Source organism: Plenodomus lingam (assembly GCF_022343315.1).
Source record: "Plenodomus lingam strain CAN1 chromosome Unknown contig_19, whole genome shotgun sequence".
In the NCBI taxonomy this organism is placed as follows: Eukaryota; Fungi; Ascomycota; class Dothideomycetes; order Pleosporales; family Leptosphaeriaceae; genus Plenodomus; species Plenodomus lingam.
In genome coordinates, this window is record NW_027093936.1 from 1,952,396 (window position 1) to 1,969,356 (window position 16,961).

At 53.2% G+C, this 16,961-nt stretch overlaps 4 protein-coding genes across 4 annotated transcripts; 2 read left to right on the forward strand and 2 right to left on the reverse strand.

Moving 5' to 3' along the window:
* Positions 1 to 738: 738 nt before the first annotated feature.
* On the forward strand, positions 739 to 2,186 carry IAQ61_004707 (uncharacterized protein; the record flags this gene model as incomplete). The annotated part of the gene is made up of 2 exons (XM_003839313.2): positions 739 to 789; positions 1,218 to 2,186. 2 exons carry the CDS (start codon positions 739 to 741, stop codon positions 2,184 to 2,186), a joined length of 1,020 nt encoding a protein of 339 aa, XP_003839361.2.
* A 357-nt stretch (positions 2,187 to 2,543) lies between these two features.
* On the reverse strand, positions 2,544 to 3,908 carry IAQ61_004708 (uncharacterized protein; the record flags this gene model as incomplete). The annotated part of the gene is made up of 2 exons (XM_003839314.1): positions 2,544 to 3,698; positions 3,804 to 3,908. The coding sequence occupies 2 exons, from the start codon at positions 3,906 to 3,908 to the stop codon at positions 2,544 to 2,546; spliced, it is 1,260 nt and encodes a 419-aa protein (XP_003839362.1).
* Positions 3,909 to 4,126: 218 nt separating this feature from the next.
* CLA4 (Protein kinase) lies at positions 4,127 to 6,702 on the reverse strand. The gene is made up of 6 exons (XM_066096466.1): positions 6,455 to 6,702; positions 6,182 to 6,401; positions 5,906 to 6,134; positions 4,981 to 5,857; positions 4,676 to 4,934; positions 4,127 to 4,629 (listed from the first exon to the last, which is right to left on the reverse strand). The coding sequence occupies exons 1-6, from the start codon at positions 6,665 to 6,667 to the stop codon at positions 4,619 to 4,621; spliced, it is 1,809 nt and encodes a 602-aa protein (XP_065953784.1). The 5' UTR covers positions 6,668 to 6,702; the 3' UTR covers positions 4,127 to 4,618.
* Positions 6,703 to 10,237: 3,535 nt separating this feature from the next.
* Positions 10,238 to 15,702, forward strand: IAQ61_004710 (uncharacterized protein). Its single transcript, XM_066096467.1, has 3 exons — positions 10,238 to 13,286; positions 13,338 to 13,960; positions 14,010 to 15,702. Exons 1-3 carry the CDS (start codon positions 11,192 to 11,194, stop codon positions 14,757 to 14,759), a joined length of 3,468 nt encoding a protein of 1,155 aa, XP_065953785.1. The 5' UTR covers positions 10,238 to 11,191; the 3' UTR covers positions 14,760 to 15,702.
* Positions 15,703 to 16,961: the final 1,259 nt, after the last annotated feature.

The window sequence follows — 16,961 nt, forward strand, 5'->3', positions numbered from 1 at the left end:
CTCACACGCATCAATGCTCAGTACATCAACATTACCTCCGCCATCCTCGTCTACACCAGCTTTGTCATGGATAGGGATTGCACACAGCAGCGCAAATCCCCATGTGGAAACTAAATCGCACGATGACCTGTGAGCACATCTATCGCTCGCCCCCCAACCACACTCACTACCTCAACGCTGAGTTGTTGTCCTTGAACATCAGAGATGTCGACTGGTCCCCACTATAGTCTGAGTAATCATATGCGATTTAACCATGGTGCTACAACTATTACACAGTCTACTAACTGAATATCAAGCTTCCAACATCACCTGTCGCCATGATCACTCTCAAGCCAAATCTCCACGATGACACCCTCAGGACTGGAATATCAGGCGAGCTTGCTGCAACATGAAAAATCCATGATGCTGGAGTCTCTGCAACCAAGGCGGGCCCCTCATAGGACTGTCAAGACTAAATGCGTGAACCATCTCAGTGGCTCTACGAACCTCATGTTCATGCTGCGATGCTAGTGATGCACTGTTCAGTGAATGATATTTCGACGACACTCAAAGACCTTCGATCTTGAAGCTCATTCACTGTTTTCCCTTATGAAAACCTATGGGAGTCATACCCGCTTTTCCAAGTGAAGATAGGATTTCGACTCGAAGCGCCTAGAGTTCGTTTCATTCACTGCACGGTACCCCCTACTGTGCTCACATGTCATCTGCACAATACATGGCCGCCTATATTGTCTACACATGTCCGTCATTGTGATATTAAACAATGATATAAAGCTAGCCAGCAGTCTGGTATTGCTGTGGCCTGTACGATTTGGGTCATACGATGTCTATTCACCATGGGTTGCACTCCCTCAGGACGCCAAGTCACGCTCCTTCCTCCTCAAGGCTGTTGCCTGGATATATTCGACGTGAATACCGTTTACCCTCTTGCTATTGTGACAGCATATTTTCAAGCACGCCTTGCTGGTATATATAATATAAAGCTGTCATCGTGCTCGATTTTGCACCATAACCTCAACATCAACAATCTCGACCACAACAGCTTGCAGACACGCACACACCACACTACTAGCCATCTCTTCTACCTGGTACCCTTACTGACAATACTACTATCAGACTAGTCAAGATTCCATTTGTTGCCCTTAGCCGCTTCAAATAAGCCCTGGGTGAGTTTGACGTTTTGACAGCGCAGGTATACAACACTAACAAGATATCAGACTGAAGCAAATTACTTCAAGCGTACGAAATCCACAATGAGTTTCTCCAACAACAACACTGACAACGGCTCTGATGGACGGGCCCGAAGCTATTCCATGCCCACAGGTTTGCCTGGCAGGAGCAGTGGCTCTGGCACTCAGCCACGCCGATCTGCTTTGAGCGAGGCCATCGCAGAAGAGCGAAAGCGGAGGCCAGAGGCAGGCCCATTAGGCACTGCCAGTGTCCCCAATGAATACAATACTGCTGAGGGTCGTCCCAGGTCTGGCTCGAAGCCAATTAACATTTCGAACTCTGCAGAATTCCCAGAAACCAGACTCTCTGCTGGAATGGCCCGCGGCAACGAGGACTTCCGCAACTGGACCACTGGCTACCCTCCCAAGAAGTCTTTCCTTCGCGGTGATGCAGATACCCCTGATCGCTTCAAGATGCCGCGCCGCTCCACTCTCGCTGACAAGGTCGAGCTCGACGTCCTGCTCAAGGCAGCCATGATCGACTACGAGGACCGCAGATACTTCCCTCTCACCGCCGCCACCGTCCACGATCTCTCCCCCTTCTGGAAGGGATCAAAGCCAGTTTCCGAAGTTGGCATCTTCAACCGCATCATGATTGACAAGGAAGTCAATGCCATTCACGCCGATCACGTCGTTGCCGCGCTCAAGCGCATCGGTGAGCATTGCCACCACCTCGTCATTCTGGCACCAATTCAGACTTCGGAGCTGGGCAATGTCTTTGCCCGTGAAGAAGGCAACATCTATCCCGGAAACGACTGGGACCACCTTCTCCGCTTCTTCCCCGCCCTCACACACCTCGTCTTCATCCACCCCAAGCACATCCCCTTTGGCCTCTCCATCAACTCCCTCGACTCCCTCCGAGCCGCTGTCGCTCGCCGCCAGGCTGTCCGCGCTTTCAAGGAGGTGTCCATCAGGGTACCTTCTGCTCTCCTCGCCGCGACCGCCCACAGTGGTTGAGATCTGCCCGCTGTCCTCTTCAGCAACCATGGCCTCTGAAGATCGGGGTGGATGCCTTCGGGCTGACCCATGACGGATGGGATCAGGTTGCAAAGTCCTCTGCATGAGGCAAAACGAATTTTCCTCTTATTGGGAAGGCGTTGGGGCTGGGTTTGTCCCCTGGGCGTCTGGTTTTGGGTGCGGGATTTGATTTTTGTAGGATACCCAAGATTTAGTAAAATGAAGTATGACTGCAACTTTGTGATTCACAACGTGAGAATTGTAATAGAATAATGATGCAATGTCGCCTCCCACTCCCCAACACCAGCCCTCAAACCCATACCTAGATTTAAATTTCCATAGCACCCCCCTCTTCCCTCAATACTTGGGCTTAAACGGCACCATCCCCAACTGCACCGCCGGATCACCCTCGACCCCAAGCACACCATACAACCACCTCAAGACCACAAAAAAGCTCTCCGGCTCACCCATGTGCATCCCACCCTGAACAAACCGCACCTCCTTGGGCGCCCCCCTCTGCACACACAGCAAATAATCATCAATGGGAAACACCTCATCCAGGGTCCCATTCACAAGCAGCAACCGCGCGCATGCCATCCGATCCAACGTGCCATCCTCCAGTAAACTAAACTTTGCTTGCGCCTCGCGCTTAAACGCCGCCACGGATGCGTACCCGAATTTCTGCGCCAGCGTCTCGGCAAGGTCGAATGGGTATTCGAGCTCGTTGACGCGGTCGAGCCAGCGGGGTGAAAACATGTAGTGTGCGCCACCCCCGAGGGCGGCGACGCCGGCTAGATGGTGTGCGTGCGTGTGGGCGACGCGGATGCCGTAGTAGGCGCCTGTGCTGAAGGCCCAGAGGGCGATTTTGTCCTGGGCGAGACGGGGTTGGTGGGCGGTCCAGGCGAAGAGGCTGGAGTAGAGGCGGTCTGGGGAGGTCGGGTCTGAGGGGTCGGCGGGACAGTCTGCAGTGCCTGGGATTTCGAGGACGATGGTGGCGATGCCGAGGTTGAGGAAGGAGGACATCCAGACGCAGAGTTCGGTGCGGTAGCCGTCGAGGCCGGTGAAGATGATGAGGGTGGGGCAGGGGGAGGTTGGGGAGGCGGTTGGGGGGACGAGGTGGTAGATGGGTATGTTGGGGCCTTCGTTGGGGAGGCGGTGGATGTGGGGGATGTTGATTTCTTGGACGGCGTGAGGGAGGAGGCCGAGGCCTTTTATACACATCTTCTTCCCGAGCTCCCATGCTTCCTTTTGCACGGGGCTGCGGGGCGCAGGGAAGCGCGCGATGCGGTATACGGCGCTGGAACGGAGGTAGTATTCTGAAGCCTTTTCGCGTTCACCATTGGCTTCAGCGGCAGCGGCGATGGAGGCGAGGTTCTGGGCTTGGGGGAAGAAGGTGGAGGCGTAGGCGTCCCAGTCGTATGGTTCTTTGAAGTTTTTGGCAACGAGTTGGTCGACGACGGGTTGGAAGTCGGTGGCAGTGCTGAACATGAAGGGATATACGCCCATTTCTGCCTGGTTGATGTTAGGGCTGGATCTGCAAAGACAAGAACTCACAAAGGCTGTGATGAAACATGGTCGAGCTTTTAGATTGGAGAAGAGTGGACGAGATCAACGTACAGGTTTCTTCCACTTCGTCTCCCACAACTGCTCAAACGATTCATGGTGCTTCGCCTTGATCCCCAACTTATCCTCGATAAAGAACTTGCCATCTGTTGCTGCCATATTGTCCCTGCTACACTGTGCCCTTTTCAGATGGCCAACTCTTTTACCTCTTATCACCAGTAACCTCCCTTATGCACGTTCAGAGGCCAATAATGGAACCTGATCCGTGCCCACACTTGGATACCACTAAATTGCGATTCAAAAATCCAAGTTCACTGACAACAATTCGATGTCTTGAGTATCAAGGAACCGATTAGAAAAAACAAAGTCAGCCAAACTATTGTTGCGCGTCACCACAACAACCTCCCAGTGGAATTTATATGCATGATCAGTGATCACCTTGAACGTTTCCCGGCACTTGATTGCCGATTGGTAGTACACAATGTCCGCTGTTCCAGGGCGATCGCGCAGGGTCGAGCGGGGAGCCGAACCGAGCTACTACAAGCGCGCAGGAATAGGTGCGTTATATGCATGACATTGGATATTAGGCGCAAGCGCGTACTCTATCGGCATAATGGTTCTCAAATTAGATTTGTGGAGAGGTCAGGTGGATTGTGATGTATGAAATCACTGTGGCTCTAAGGCTGCAGTTCAAGTCGTCCAAACATGGCTTGTCAAACCATCATAAAGCGTGTATAGATTTATCTTTTAGGCAATCACAGATGACGCGATGAGCTCACCTGTACCCGGATTGTTCTCGTATACCGGGAAGTGGCAGGATCATGTCTCATTAATCCCGTAATCCCATGAGCCTACATGCTACACTACGGCTATTTGTGTGCTAAACAAAGTTAGCAATGGTAGTGCAGATGACTATAAAAACTTACGGATACCCTCTACTGGCTTGGGTGTCACACCGACGACCTCAGCAGCAGTCTGCTTCTTGTCCTCGACCACATCTTTCATGAATGGGAAGGTGAGGACCTCCTTGATGCTGTAGTGGTCTGTCAAGAACATGACAAGACGGTCAATTCCCATACCCCAACCACCAGTCGGTGGTAGGCCGTACTCTAGCGCTTGACAGAAGGTCTCGTCGATAAGCTGTGCCTCGTCGTCACCCTGTGACTTCTGGTTGGCTTGCTCTTCCTGTTATCTGTTAGTGCAGTCATTCGATCGTCATCGGAAGACTCACGAATCGTAGACGCTGGTCAAATGGGTCGTTCAACTCAGTGTAGGCATTGCAAATCTCCTTCTTGCAGACGAATGCCTCGAAGCGCTCGCAAAGACCGGGGATATCGCGGTGGTACTTGGCAAGTGGCGACATGACCTCGGGATGACCGACAATAAAAGTAGGGTTAATTGCAGTCTCCTCGATGAATTCGCCGACAAGCTTGTCAATCATCCTCGCGTTTGTACGTGGTTCTGAGCAGTCCACGTTGACCTTCTTCAGCACGCGCTTGAGGAATTCATTCGTCTCGGTAGTGTGTAGCTCGTTTGCCGGGGGGAACTTCTCTCCAGTAGCCTCTTCGAGAGCTGGAATCATCTGGACTCGTCTCCATGGCCGCGCCCAGTTGACGTTGTATGTCTCGCCAGACTGTGTGTGGTATACTGTCTCGTAGCCTCCAGTGACCTCCTTGACCAAGCCACTAACGAGCTCCTCTGTCATATCCAGAACATCGTTGTAGTCGGCATACGCCATATAGAACTCGCAAGTGGTGAACTCTGGGTTGTGAGTGAGATCGATACCCTCATTTCGGAACTGGCGACCAATCTCGTAGACCTTCTCCAAACCACCGACGACCAATTGCTTGAGGTATAGCTCAGGTGCGATACGCATAAACAGTTCCATATCAAGCTCATTGTGGTATGTCTTGAATGGCCGCGCAGTTGCTCCTCCTGCAATCTTGTTCATCATGGGTGTCTGCACTTCAAGGAAATCGCGCTCGTCGAGATACTTGCGAACGTACTTGACAATCTTAGAACGGGTGATGAAAGTATCGCGGGTCGTGTCGTTCATGATGAGGTCGAGGAACCGGTTACGGTGACGCTGTTCTTGATCCTTGTAGCCGCTACATATTGTTAGTGTGAAAGAAGTGCCAGTTGGAATGAGACCTTACAAGTGCTCTGTCGGCAACATCCTCAAGCAAGGCGTGAGGAGAATGACCTCGCGCGCGAAGATACTCAGTTCTCCCTCACCACCCTTCTTCGGGTTTGTTCGCCCAGGGAAACCGATGACGCCGATAATGTCTCCACGTTGAATGTTCTCGTGCTGCTTCTCAAAGGGCACATCTGCCTTGCACTCCTGAAGTTGGCACATGACTTGGATGGTGACACCTTCTGCCTTGCCTATAGGGGGTCAGCGCATGGCAAGTACTCGAGATGTCTATACGTACAAACGTAGAAGTGCAGCGAGCTCGAGGCGGATCGCTGTGTAATGACGCGAAGACCCATGCGGATCTCCTTGTCTGGCTCTGTCTCGCCCTTCTTGAGATGCGAGTAGTCGCGGACATAGTCGGCAATTGCGTAGTTGGTGTGGAACTTGTGGGGATATGGGTTGGGTTGCTTGGAAGTGCGAAGGGCGTTGATCTTGTTGGAGCGAATCTCAAAGTATTGCTGAGATGCGTTAGCAGCATGCCAGAAAATTCATGAAATAGGAAAAAGCATACATTGGGGTTCAATTCCTCAACATCGTCCTTCTTCTCCTTCTTGGGCCTTGCAGGCAATGACGCCTCCTTCTCCTTCTTCTTCTCGTCCTTTTCGCGCTGCTTCTGGCGACGCTTGAGCTCGCTCTTGCTGATCTTCTCACCGGTCACGGGATCAGTGTGCAAGTTCTCCGAGGACTCGGCCTGAGGCTGCGCAGGCGGCTGTTCGTTTGCCATGTTTGCGATTAATTGGCGTTATTTGAGTCGTGTGGCTTCACGGCGAAATACATGGCGGGGAACTTTTTGAGTCACCCCGCCATCGACGCGTTGCGGATCAAGGTTTCTCCGGGCTCCCTTTCTTTGACTCAACCCCACGAGTTGCTGTCTTTTTGGTTGGACTGGATCTTTGTACGGTTCAAATATATTCCATATTTGATCGAACGATAGTGTTTGTATTACACTTTAAATTGTCATCAAAGTACACGTCAGGGACTATCCCTCTATAATTACAGATAATTTTCAAGGATACAATCATGTCAGCTAGCATGCCTCATAATTTTTAGAGATCTTTCGTAGATATCAGATATTGTTACTGTGGCACAGAGACCATTCTAAGTTTCGTCCATATGTCTTTCATCAAAACGCACGAAGTGAAACTCCACCATTTTGGCCATGTAGTTTACAGAATTTCACTCAGTTTTGCTCGAGTTTAAATCACTGTATTCTCTTAATATACACAACAGCCCTCAGCCGACCCCTAGTTGAAGCAAAGAAGTTCTTCCAACCTTAGATATGTCTACCTTTATAATTCCCAATAGCCCTGTAACCCCCTCCTCTGATTTAGTGCATTGTCCATTTCAATTTCCTTCAAACGAAAGCTCTCCTCATCCTTCTTCCACCGACATATAGATATCCATGACCAGTCTACTTACCCAAGGTAGAAAATCTGTTGCATACCGTATCATCACAATATCTGGCTAAAGTACAACTTGCACCAACAACCCAATAATTTCTTTACATCTGCTAAATGCCATATAATACCACTCACTCGTAATCCCCTCAAAAAAACCCTACTTAAACACAACACTACTTGAATACCACAGCCATGCAGCAGACAATACGCCCACGTGACACCAACACCATGATCACGCTACCTACAGTACAGCCCAAGACCGACCTCTTCTGCAACCACCCCCCCTCTGACCCAACCACACGCCAGATGTACTTGCTTTATGCGCCTGGACCTACAGCGTGCAGATAACAACAGCCTTGATGTAGGCAGAGGGTGCGCTAATGCAGGTACTCTGTTTGTCAAGTGTGTTCCTGCATTTCCAGGAGTTGCTGTCGCAGGCGCAGGCGCAGGCGTAGGTGTAGGCGTAGGCGTAGGCGCAGGCGTACGGTAATTAATACGCGATCACATCGAGTGTCGTCACTCTAATAAGATATTAGGGTACAAGCTTAGTGCTAGAATTAGCGCATATAACAAATTTCTCGTAGTTCAAATATTTGAATCCCAGGATTCTAAGGCCTACACATGGACTGCAGTGGCTTCTACAGACAACCCGTGCCTACAGACTCGAGGCAAGTGGCAGCATCATGCATTTCACGCGCAGCATACAAAAGCCGCCAAAATACCACTCTCGACAACGCCAAGGCCAGGATATCATAAACATGTGCGCGTCATGCTGACATGGCGTGGTCGGGTCAAGTCAAGTGCACCTTTTGATCAGGATACTCTACGCTACCGCCATGGGGGCTTGCCGCTGCCGCTGCGTGTTACCTACCGCTGCGGCTACCCACGTGAAACTGGAGCGTGACACGGCGTGTACGTTGATAGTTGACGTGTGGCATTTATTAATAGAGGGTTTGTTTACGGAGAGCGCGCATGTATGGCTGCGGGTGGAGACTTGGGCAATGTGTTACCTTGGCGGGTCCGTCTGGAGTCGCACGCAATGGGGGGGTTTAGAAGGTTGGGGCTACGTGTGTAGTGTTGGTGGTGGTGGTGGTGGTGGTGGTGGGTGAAGGACTACTGGAGGTTGGTGCGTCATGGGGTTGAGATGTGATTGGTTAGTTGGGTCACACGGGTAGGCGCAGGCGAGGGCAGATAGAAGGTACCAGTCGCGGGCTTGATGGTGCGATTACAGGAGATTTGCGGAGCTGTGATGTTTCAGTGATGAAGCGGCGATGGAATTTAATTCAATTCGGATGCGTGCGATGAGGGTGTGGAAGCGCGGGTGGATTCGAGAGGTGGAGGTGTGTGACCTAAACAAACGAAATCATCATAACAATAACAATAACAACACATCACATCACAACAAATAACAACAACAACAACAACAACAACAACAGAGACATGACGCATGTCCAGGACGGGCCGCGATGGCTAGGGACCTAGGTAGTGGTAGGCTAAGGGCAGGCCCATCCGATGCGGAATGACCCCGTAAGGCTGTTGATTAGATTGACGGGTGCCCGAATGGAGATCACAAGGGGGGTGCCGAAGGCCTACCCAAGGCCACACACACCACACACAGCGGTGGTGCATGGTTTTCAGGGCCAGTGTGGGCTCACGAGGACAGCAGCAGACCAGCAACAGGCCCTTTCACAAGAGAATGCTGCCTGTTCACGATTATCGATAGCTTGCCACATGTCCCCTCTCAGCATGGGGCAGTCGAGGGCACATTGGCCCACTTGGGCTGACTGATGGGACGGGAAGCCACATAATCGATAGCAAGTAGCGAGGGGAAGGCTTGAAGGGTCCTGGTCCTGGCCAAAGCAGAATGAGGATCAGAGGACTGTGGACTCTGTGTGGAGAGCCAAGCCACGAGCGAGAAGAGAGACCGAGCCCTAGAAAGAGAGAGAGAGAGAGGGAGGGAGAGAGCGCAGAGAGGGTTCCGAGGTTCCAATGTTCCAAGGTTCCAAGGTTCCAATTCTGCTGCCACTGCCGGGAACGAGCGGCCCGCCAGACTCTCTGGCCTGGGCGAAGGGGCGTGGGGACAGTGCAAGCCCCTTTTTCTCCCAGCGTGTTTGGAGTGATTGGCATGAATGAGGTAAGATTACCTCATTTGGGGGGGGGGGGGGTTCTGCCTAGGCGGAAGAGGCGAAAAGGAGCATCCCCGTACATGCTATGTTAGTGCACCCTTAGTGCTCTAGCGTTGGACGATAGCACGTCCCGTTTGATAGGAGCGTGGATGGGGAATACCGTAGTAGTTGGTTGGTATTTGTTATTTGCTGGGCTCGAAAGCTGGACGCTGGACGCTGGACGCTGGACGCTGGACGCTGGACGGGTGCTGGTGGCGAAACAGAGGTAAACAAACAAAGCCTTCTTTCTGGCTGTCAACAAACCAAGGTAAACAAGCCAGCCGCCACACGTAGGCAGCAGACAGGCGGCTCTGATGAATGCATGCTCCATGCATCAATGCACCGGAGAACAGAACAGCTGGAGGGCGTTGGAAAAGTGTGCGTGTAGAGCACCACAATGAGCGTGTTCAGACTCCAGTCTCGACTGCTCGACTGCTCGACTGCTCCACTGCACACGGCAGCTGCTTCATTCTGTCCCTGGTGAGGGCACATTGAGTGGCCAGGCACAGCTAACGGCCGTCGTTACATGGGGACCTTGCAGGGTGGGAGGGCGCCTCGGGAAAGGGGGGCACGGGCCAGTCCTGCGACCACCAGTAGAGTTCCAGTCCAGTCCAGTAGGTACGGTAGATGCCCGCAAAGAAACACACCCAGCACCCGTGGACAGCCCCAGCGCCAGCCCACCGTCGCGAACGCGTCGTCCAGCTCCTCGCCCAAATACACAACCCACACACACACACACACACACACACCCCCAGTTCGCTCAGCAGTATACTACTACACACCCATCCCCAACCCATCGGCCCCCCTCCCATCAAGTCCACAAAGAGGGTCTCTCGTCCATCGTTCGATCGATTGCTCTTGCACCTCGTCGCCCGCATTGCATCATCACTCACTCTATCCTGCCAACCAACCAACTCAACTCACTCACTCACTACTCGACTCTACTCTACTCTACTCTACTCCACTCTACTCCACTTCTACTTCTACTTCTCTCCCCCTTCTTCTACTCCCCCAGCCCCTCACTCTCAGAGTGCTGCGCGCCCCCTCCACGTCAAGTTGCGACTGCCTTCAGGCTCAAGTGCGCCTGCCGCGCGCCCTTGGTGTCGTGTTTACTCCCGCTGCACCCACGCGCATTCCTGCCATTCGCTTGCGCACCACCCTCCGCACCCCAGCCTATAGGTCGCGACCACGCCAACAACATCCAACTGACCCTCTCCACCTCTTCGCATCCCAACCCCCACCCTCATCGTCACCCGTCTCCATCTGCAATCATCACCACCAGGACCTGTATGGAGTTCCGACACCCGTCCGCTGTTGCTTGTTGAGGTGGAACCCACGCCACCCACGTCCCTCCACGCCACCACGTGAAGAAGACGGACTGCGGCGCGCTATCATCCACACACCCACACCACAACACATCACAACATCCCACCCCACCCCACACAGCCGCCATTCGCACAGCGACATCCCCTCGCACACTCACAGTCACAATCACAATCACACAAACACTCGCCTTTTCAGCGTGCCAGAATACAACATCAGAGCCGGATCTCTCCTCCCATGTACGCTGCATAGGTCTGACTTGCACCCTCCCCGCTGCAAGACACCCTCGCGCCCGTGCAGTCTGACCAAGAAGACGGCCCCAGCCACCGTCATCTCACATTCACTTTCACCGACGCCGCCATGGACTACGGCTTCTCCCCTGTTCGCGAGTGCGGAACACTGCACTTCCCCTCTCCCACACACCCCCACAGCTACCGTCTGGACGGCAACCACTTCTCCCATCTCCAGCAGCTGCGCCGCTCGCTCTCTCGCTCGCCTTCGAAGCCGTCGCGCTTTCAGTTGCGCAACGCCGACTCGCCTCGTTCGCCCATCTCACCACTGGCTCTTGCGCGCGCCTTCAGCCCACAGCAGCGCAAACCCACGTCGCCCACGGCCGCCTACCCAGAGTCGCCGCTTGGCGCCTCGACTGCGCCGGCGAAGAAGAAGTTCTCGCTGCGCCGCTCCCAACAGCCTTTCCGCTCCTCCCCGCGCACGCGCAACAGCAACTCCAAGAGCCCGCGCCGCCGTGCCCTGGGCGAGTCTACCGACATTGGCAACTCGGGCACTTCTACGCCCTTCATGCCGCGGCCAGCCGTCGGCCAGGAAAACGCGCCTGCGACCGCGCCTGTACGTCGGCTCAGTGCAGACTCTCCCGACACCATGGACATGGACAAGCGACTCGGAGTCAACGACAAGCCCATTAAGTTTGAGTTTGCGCGCCGTCCCGAATTGTCGCCTGCGGCCCCCGCCAAATCGAGCCCGCTCAAGCGCAACGACGGCTTCATGAATCTGGGTGGCAGCTCAGGCAGCAGCCCAATGGCGAAGCGCAGGAGTCTGCACAGCGTGGCCAGCCTAGGCAACGACTTTGAGAGCATCTTCGACCCAACTCCGGCCTCGCGCGAGGTCACGGAGGATTCGTCGCGTCAGGGTCCCGACTTCAACGCGGCCTTCTCCTTCAGCTCTCCCGTGTCAAACACCGTTTCCCCAATACGCCGCAACCCATCGTTACGCAAGTCGACCTTGTCACAGCGCACAAACACGCCCCGCGCAAAGCCTACGTATGACGGCGAGTTTGTGCTACCTGGCCCCGCCGCATCCAAGACGCGAAACCGCATGTCTTTAGATGGCTCCATCGGCTCGCATGCAGGTACAACAACCCCACAAGCCTCTACGCCGTTTCGCAAGTCGACTTTTGACGCTGGTCGCATGGGCCCTCCCCAGCCTCGCACCAGTTTTGGAGCCTCCCAACCACACCCACTCTCCTACGCACATACGCCATCTACAGCCAAGTCAAGCGTCAGCAATGATACACCCATGGCCCCGCCACGAGCTCCAGCCTGGAACGCTCCACCTTGTGTGCTTCCCCCGACACCTGTACCTGGGAACCCACTCTTCTCCCGATCTCTGCCCATTGGTATTGGTCGTCCCCACGCGTCCGATTCGGACGAGTCATCCCAGGACTCGTTTGACACTCCCTTCAAGGTCGCACCGCCCGCGCCCGTCGCATTCTCTACCGGTCTGCTGTCCAAGAAGAATCGCAATGTGGACGAACCAGTAGGTGCTGGCATCTACGTCATGCCCGATACCCCATCCAAGCGCCAGTCGTTTCCTCCGGCTGCAGCAGATCGTAGCATCAATCTTGACACACCACTCGTCAAGCGATCTGGCAGCTTATTTGGAGAGGCTGCCCGGCCTCAGCACCAGTTTGGCACCCCAAGCACCCCATTCAGTGCCAACGTGTCCAAGGTCACCACAGAGTCTTTTGGCAGTCGCCCCAGCATCTTCGGTGGCTTTGGCAACTCGCATCAGCGTCGGGGAAGCTTCATCAGCATTGATGGTGATGACGATGCCCAACCGGACAATCAATCGCCAACCGCCAACCGAATGACGGACAGCCAGTCCAGTATCGATGAAATGCCACCTACGCCTACTAAGCCTAGTGGTGGTTCAAGCCGTCGATCCAAGGAAAGCAGCCTTCGGCGCAAGACGTTCCGGTCACGCCCTTCGATCGGCAATGACACTTTTGCGGTCCCCTTGGACAACGACGGTCGCCCAACGAGTAAGTGCCTCTCCATCTCAACAGAAGCAACCCCGCGCATCGACAGCTCTTCATTCGAGTACAAAAAGTCCAATTCTACCAAAACGCGCAAATCTCCTTCTACCCAATGCACGCGGAAACGAACATGGCAGACCAGCCAAGCTGGTCGCCCATCTCCGTGTTCGCGGCGTAACATTCGTACAACTTTTCATTCCTCTGTTCCTCCGTATCTTGCTGACCAATCGACAGCTGCTGGAAGCCTATTCGGTTCCTCTTCGCCGCAAACTCCGAATGAGTCGTTTGGCGCACCAGATGCGAGTAAGCTATCGATTACTGGGAACAGGCGTGGGTCACTTCCCTTCAACAACAGCTTCGGTAGCAGCTTCGGCCCAGCGACCCCCACGACTCCCAGAGACTCTTCAGCCTTCTTCAGTAGTGTGCAGGGCGCTATTCCCATTGGTCTCACGAAGAACGATGTGGACGAGGCTCTGAGCTCCCGCTTCCACGAGATCAAGCCTCTTGATGGTGGCGAGGGTGAGTTTTCTACAGTATACCGAGTGAGCAAGCCTGTCAAGACTTCACCCGGAAGGTCGCCTGCAGGCAGCCAGGTCTGGGTCGTGAAGAAGTCAAGGAAACCGTATACTGGTGCCGGTGATCGCCAGCGAAAGATGCGCGAGGTCGAGATACTGTATGCCCTTCAAGGCAACGAACACGTGATGGGCATCAAGACTCATTGGGAGTTTGATTCCCATCTCTACATCCAGACGGAGTACTGCGAGGGTGGCAATCTGAGACGCTACCTCGACACCGTTGGCTTCAACAGTCGCCTCGACGACTTCAGGATCTGGAAGATTCTCCTGGAGCTGTTGATGGTAAGTTTTATCTTATCGTTATCACTATCGATACTGACAAATGACGTAGGGTCTCAAGTTCATCCATGAGTCAGGATACATCCACCTCGACTTGAAGCCAGCCAACATCCTCATCGACTTTGAAGGTGGTCTCAAGATTGCTGACTTTGGTCTTGCAAGCCAATGGCCAGCACCCAAGCACATTGATGGTGAAGGCGACCGTCACTATCTTGCACCCGAAGCCCTCAGCGGCCGCTTCGACAAGCCTGCTGATATTTTTGCTCTGGGCATGATGCTCGCCGAGATTGCCGGCAACTGCGTGATTCCAGAGAATGGCGTGTATTGGCAAAAGCTCCGATCTGGCGAATTCCAGAACGTTTTGCCGAGCTTGACCTGGAGTGCCGCCAGCAGCACTCTCACTCGAGACTCGCACGGTGATCCAATTACCGAGGATTCCCGACCTTCTATGGATGGCTTCCTCATGTCGGACGCGGATGAAGATCCGATGGCTTCCATTTCGGTCAACCCAGCCTCTAATCCCGCCGAGGAACTCGCGCGCGCTCCTCGTTTTATGGTGGAGCGGGATGACCCAAGCTCCATGGATACTGTTGTACACGCCATGCTCAACCAAGACCCTGATCAGCGACCAACCGCCGAGCAAATCCTTCAATGCTACGGCTGTCAGTGGGTTGACTTGCGAAGGCGTTCTGGTGCTACCGTGTACGAGGGCAACTTTGGCCCAAGTGACGAGGTTCTCGCCACCTACACCACCAAGGACCAGGATCAGGTTCACAGTGATGACATGATGGATATGAGCTAGAGGAAACTGACACTGCATCACCATCTCTTTGACCATGGACTCATGATCATCACTTCTTTTGCCCGCTCGCTTTTTTGCGCATGACGGGGCTTTCTGCTTTGTACGAATCCGGATCTGCTGTCATCTGTTCGCAGTTTTTGCAGTAGGATGCTCCGGTATTGTTCGCTTGTACATTTGGGTATCTTTTTCATTGTTTTGTCCAGGCGTTTACACGAAAGAAACGGGATTCAAAAAAAGCACTTTTGGTTGCTTCGCTTCTACGACGACTCTCATCTTGTGGGGGTTAACCCATGTCTTTACCACCACCACTTTGTTCTTTTACGATACTCTCCGAATTCTTTTGACGGCCACTTGTGTTTTTGGTTTTTGGTTTTGGTAAATGGGGTTTTGGCACTGGCTGGGTCGTCTACTTTTCCTTCGTCTTTGGTATTCGGGCGAGTTTTTCGCCTAGCTGGTGGGCGTTGTATGCGTTGCATATGCATCCCCCCACACGAGGATACCTTCGCAGCTGGAATAGCGCGAATGGGGATTGGCGTTTATGCTACTCTTTGTTTTTCTCTTTTTCTTTTCTCTTCTCCTTACTCGACGCGGTGACGAATAGGTCTCCGGCTTCCCTTGCTCTCTGCTAAGGGATCACGTTTTTGCGGCTGGATTTGTTTTGTCTAGTCGTTATTTGACGAGAGGGGTTTTTGTGCTGGAAACCGGGGTTTGGCGTTTGGATTTGCGGGCGAGAGGGGAGGGGGTTGGGTTTGATCTTGTTATGTCTCGAGAGAGAAAAGGAGGATTCAGTATCCTTGATACTCGCTCGCTCGCTCGCTTACAGGCCTCGTTTCCAGGCATGGTGTCCGTTTGGGCGTAGCATTGCATGTCGGATTATAGATGTGCGCCCCCCTCAATGCCTTGTTTTCTGTGGTGCATAGGGATGGCACAGGGCGGGTCCGGGGGGGGGGGGTTTTTTGGAGGTCGTGTTGATAGTGGCGGATCATTATCACTCTTGAATGATATGTTTCATGACCATGATGGGCGGTTTTGTGCTGTGCTGTGCTGTGCTTTGTTGTGATGGAATGGGATGGGATGTGCTCGTGTAGTGTGAGGTACTATGGTATAACTTGTCCATTTGTTATGTCTGTCTTTCTCCCTCTCCCCATCCAACTCCCCTACCATTTTAAAGTCAACACATGAAATCGGAATACAGTCTCTAATCTCTAGTCTCTACTGTCTAGACCCAACCTCAACCCCAACCCCAAACCCCAGCTGCGTAAACATCGTTTCCAAACACGCAAACACACGATCCCAGCGCTATGTGCAGGATTCTGGCTAGTTCAGGCACGTTCAAAGTAAAATATCTCTGCATACTCTAGGTACACGCTCGTTGTATAATTGGCTGCATGTCGGGAAGAGGAAGCTGGTGTGGTGGGTAAGATGATGTCGGATGGACAAGGGGGGAATGGAGGTTATGGGACGGTTTTGCGGGGCGTTTGGTGGTTTCACAAAAGCGGTATATCGGTTGTACTTGGGCGGGAGGGGATGCGTTGGGTTAGGTTGGGGTTGGTGGGGTTTGCTGTGTGTAATGAACGGTTGAAGTCACACGCATTCCTTTGAGTTGCAACGAGATACTTTGAAAGAGTCGATAGTATACAAGGGGATACCCAGCAAAACACTGCTCCACGCCTCCTTTCAATCCCAAAAAATATACCCATCTATCTCCATGTACTCTTTCCAGCAAACTCCCACTTTTTCAAACACTGGGTTCTGTTGTGCATGTCTGGAAGCTTACAGCGCCGCTTAGGGCATCAAACCCAGGGAGGGATGTGAGGGCGGTGCGTAAGTGGCAGTTTGCGTATAAATATGTATGCTATCTTTGTTACTTTTTTGTTGCGTGGAGGCTTGTGTATATTTGAATGCTTTTGCAGCTAGAATCGTGGACAGCGAGCATATATGGTTTTCCGTTTGGAAGTAAGAGAGGGTGGATGATGCTGTATGTCTTTACTCTGGGGAAGGAAGAAAGGGTGACATGCTTGTGTGACATCGGACCCAGTTCACGCACATGTTATGCCGGTTGGCAGAGGCGGCGCCATATATCATGGGTGTGGAAATTGAAGTTGGTGTGTCGATGGGGTGATGGAGTTTTGTAGGGATTGAGATTATGGTGAGGGGTTTTCGGGGGTTTAGGTGTGGAAATGGCATGTTGGGTAAGTCTTG

What these genes read in the sequence shown, in the direction of transcription:
- IAQ61_004710 (XM_066096467.1), top strand. Translation starts at nt 11,192, where the DNA reads ATGGACTACGGCTTCTCCCCTGTTCGCGAGTGCGGAACACTGCACTTC. An exon ending in GTGTTCGCGGCGTAACATTC is followed by an intron (nt 13,287 to 13,337) that starts GTACAACTTTTC and finishes ACCAATCGACAG; the next exon opens with CTGCTGGAAGCCTATTCGGT. An exon ending in TTCTCCTGGAGCTGTTGATG is followed by an intron (nt 13,961 to 14,009) that starts GTAAGTTTTATC and finishes CAAATGACGTAG; the next exon opens with GGTCTCAAGTTCATCCATGA.
- CLA4 (XM_066096466.1), bottom strand. Translation starts at nt 6,667, where the DNA reads ATGGCAAACGAACAGCCGCCTGCGCAGCCTCAGGCCGAGTCCTCGGAG. An exon ending in CTCGCTGCACTTCTACGTTT is followed by an intron (nt 6,135 to 6,181) that starts GTACGTATAGAC and finishes GACCCCCTATAG; the next exon opens with GCAAGGCAGAAGGTGTCACC. An exon ending in ATGTTGCCGACAGAGCACTT is followed by an intron (nt 5,858 to 5,905) that starts GTAAGGTCTCAT and finishes AACAATATGTAG; the next exon opens with CGGCTACAAGGATCAAGAAC.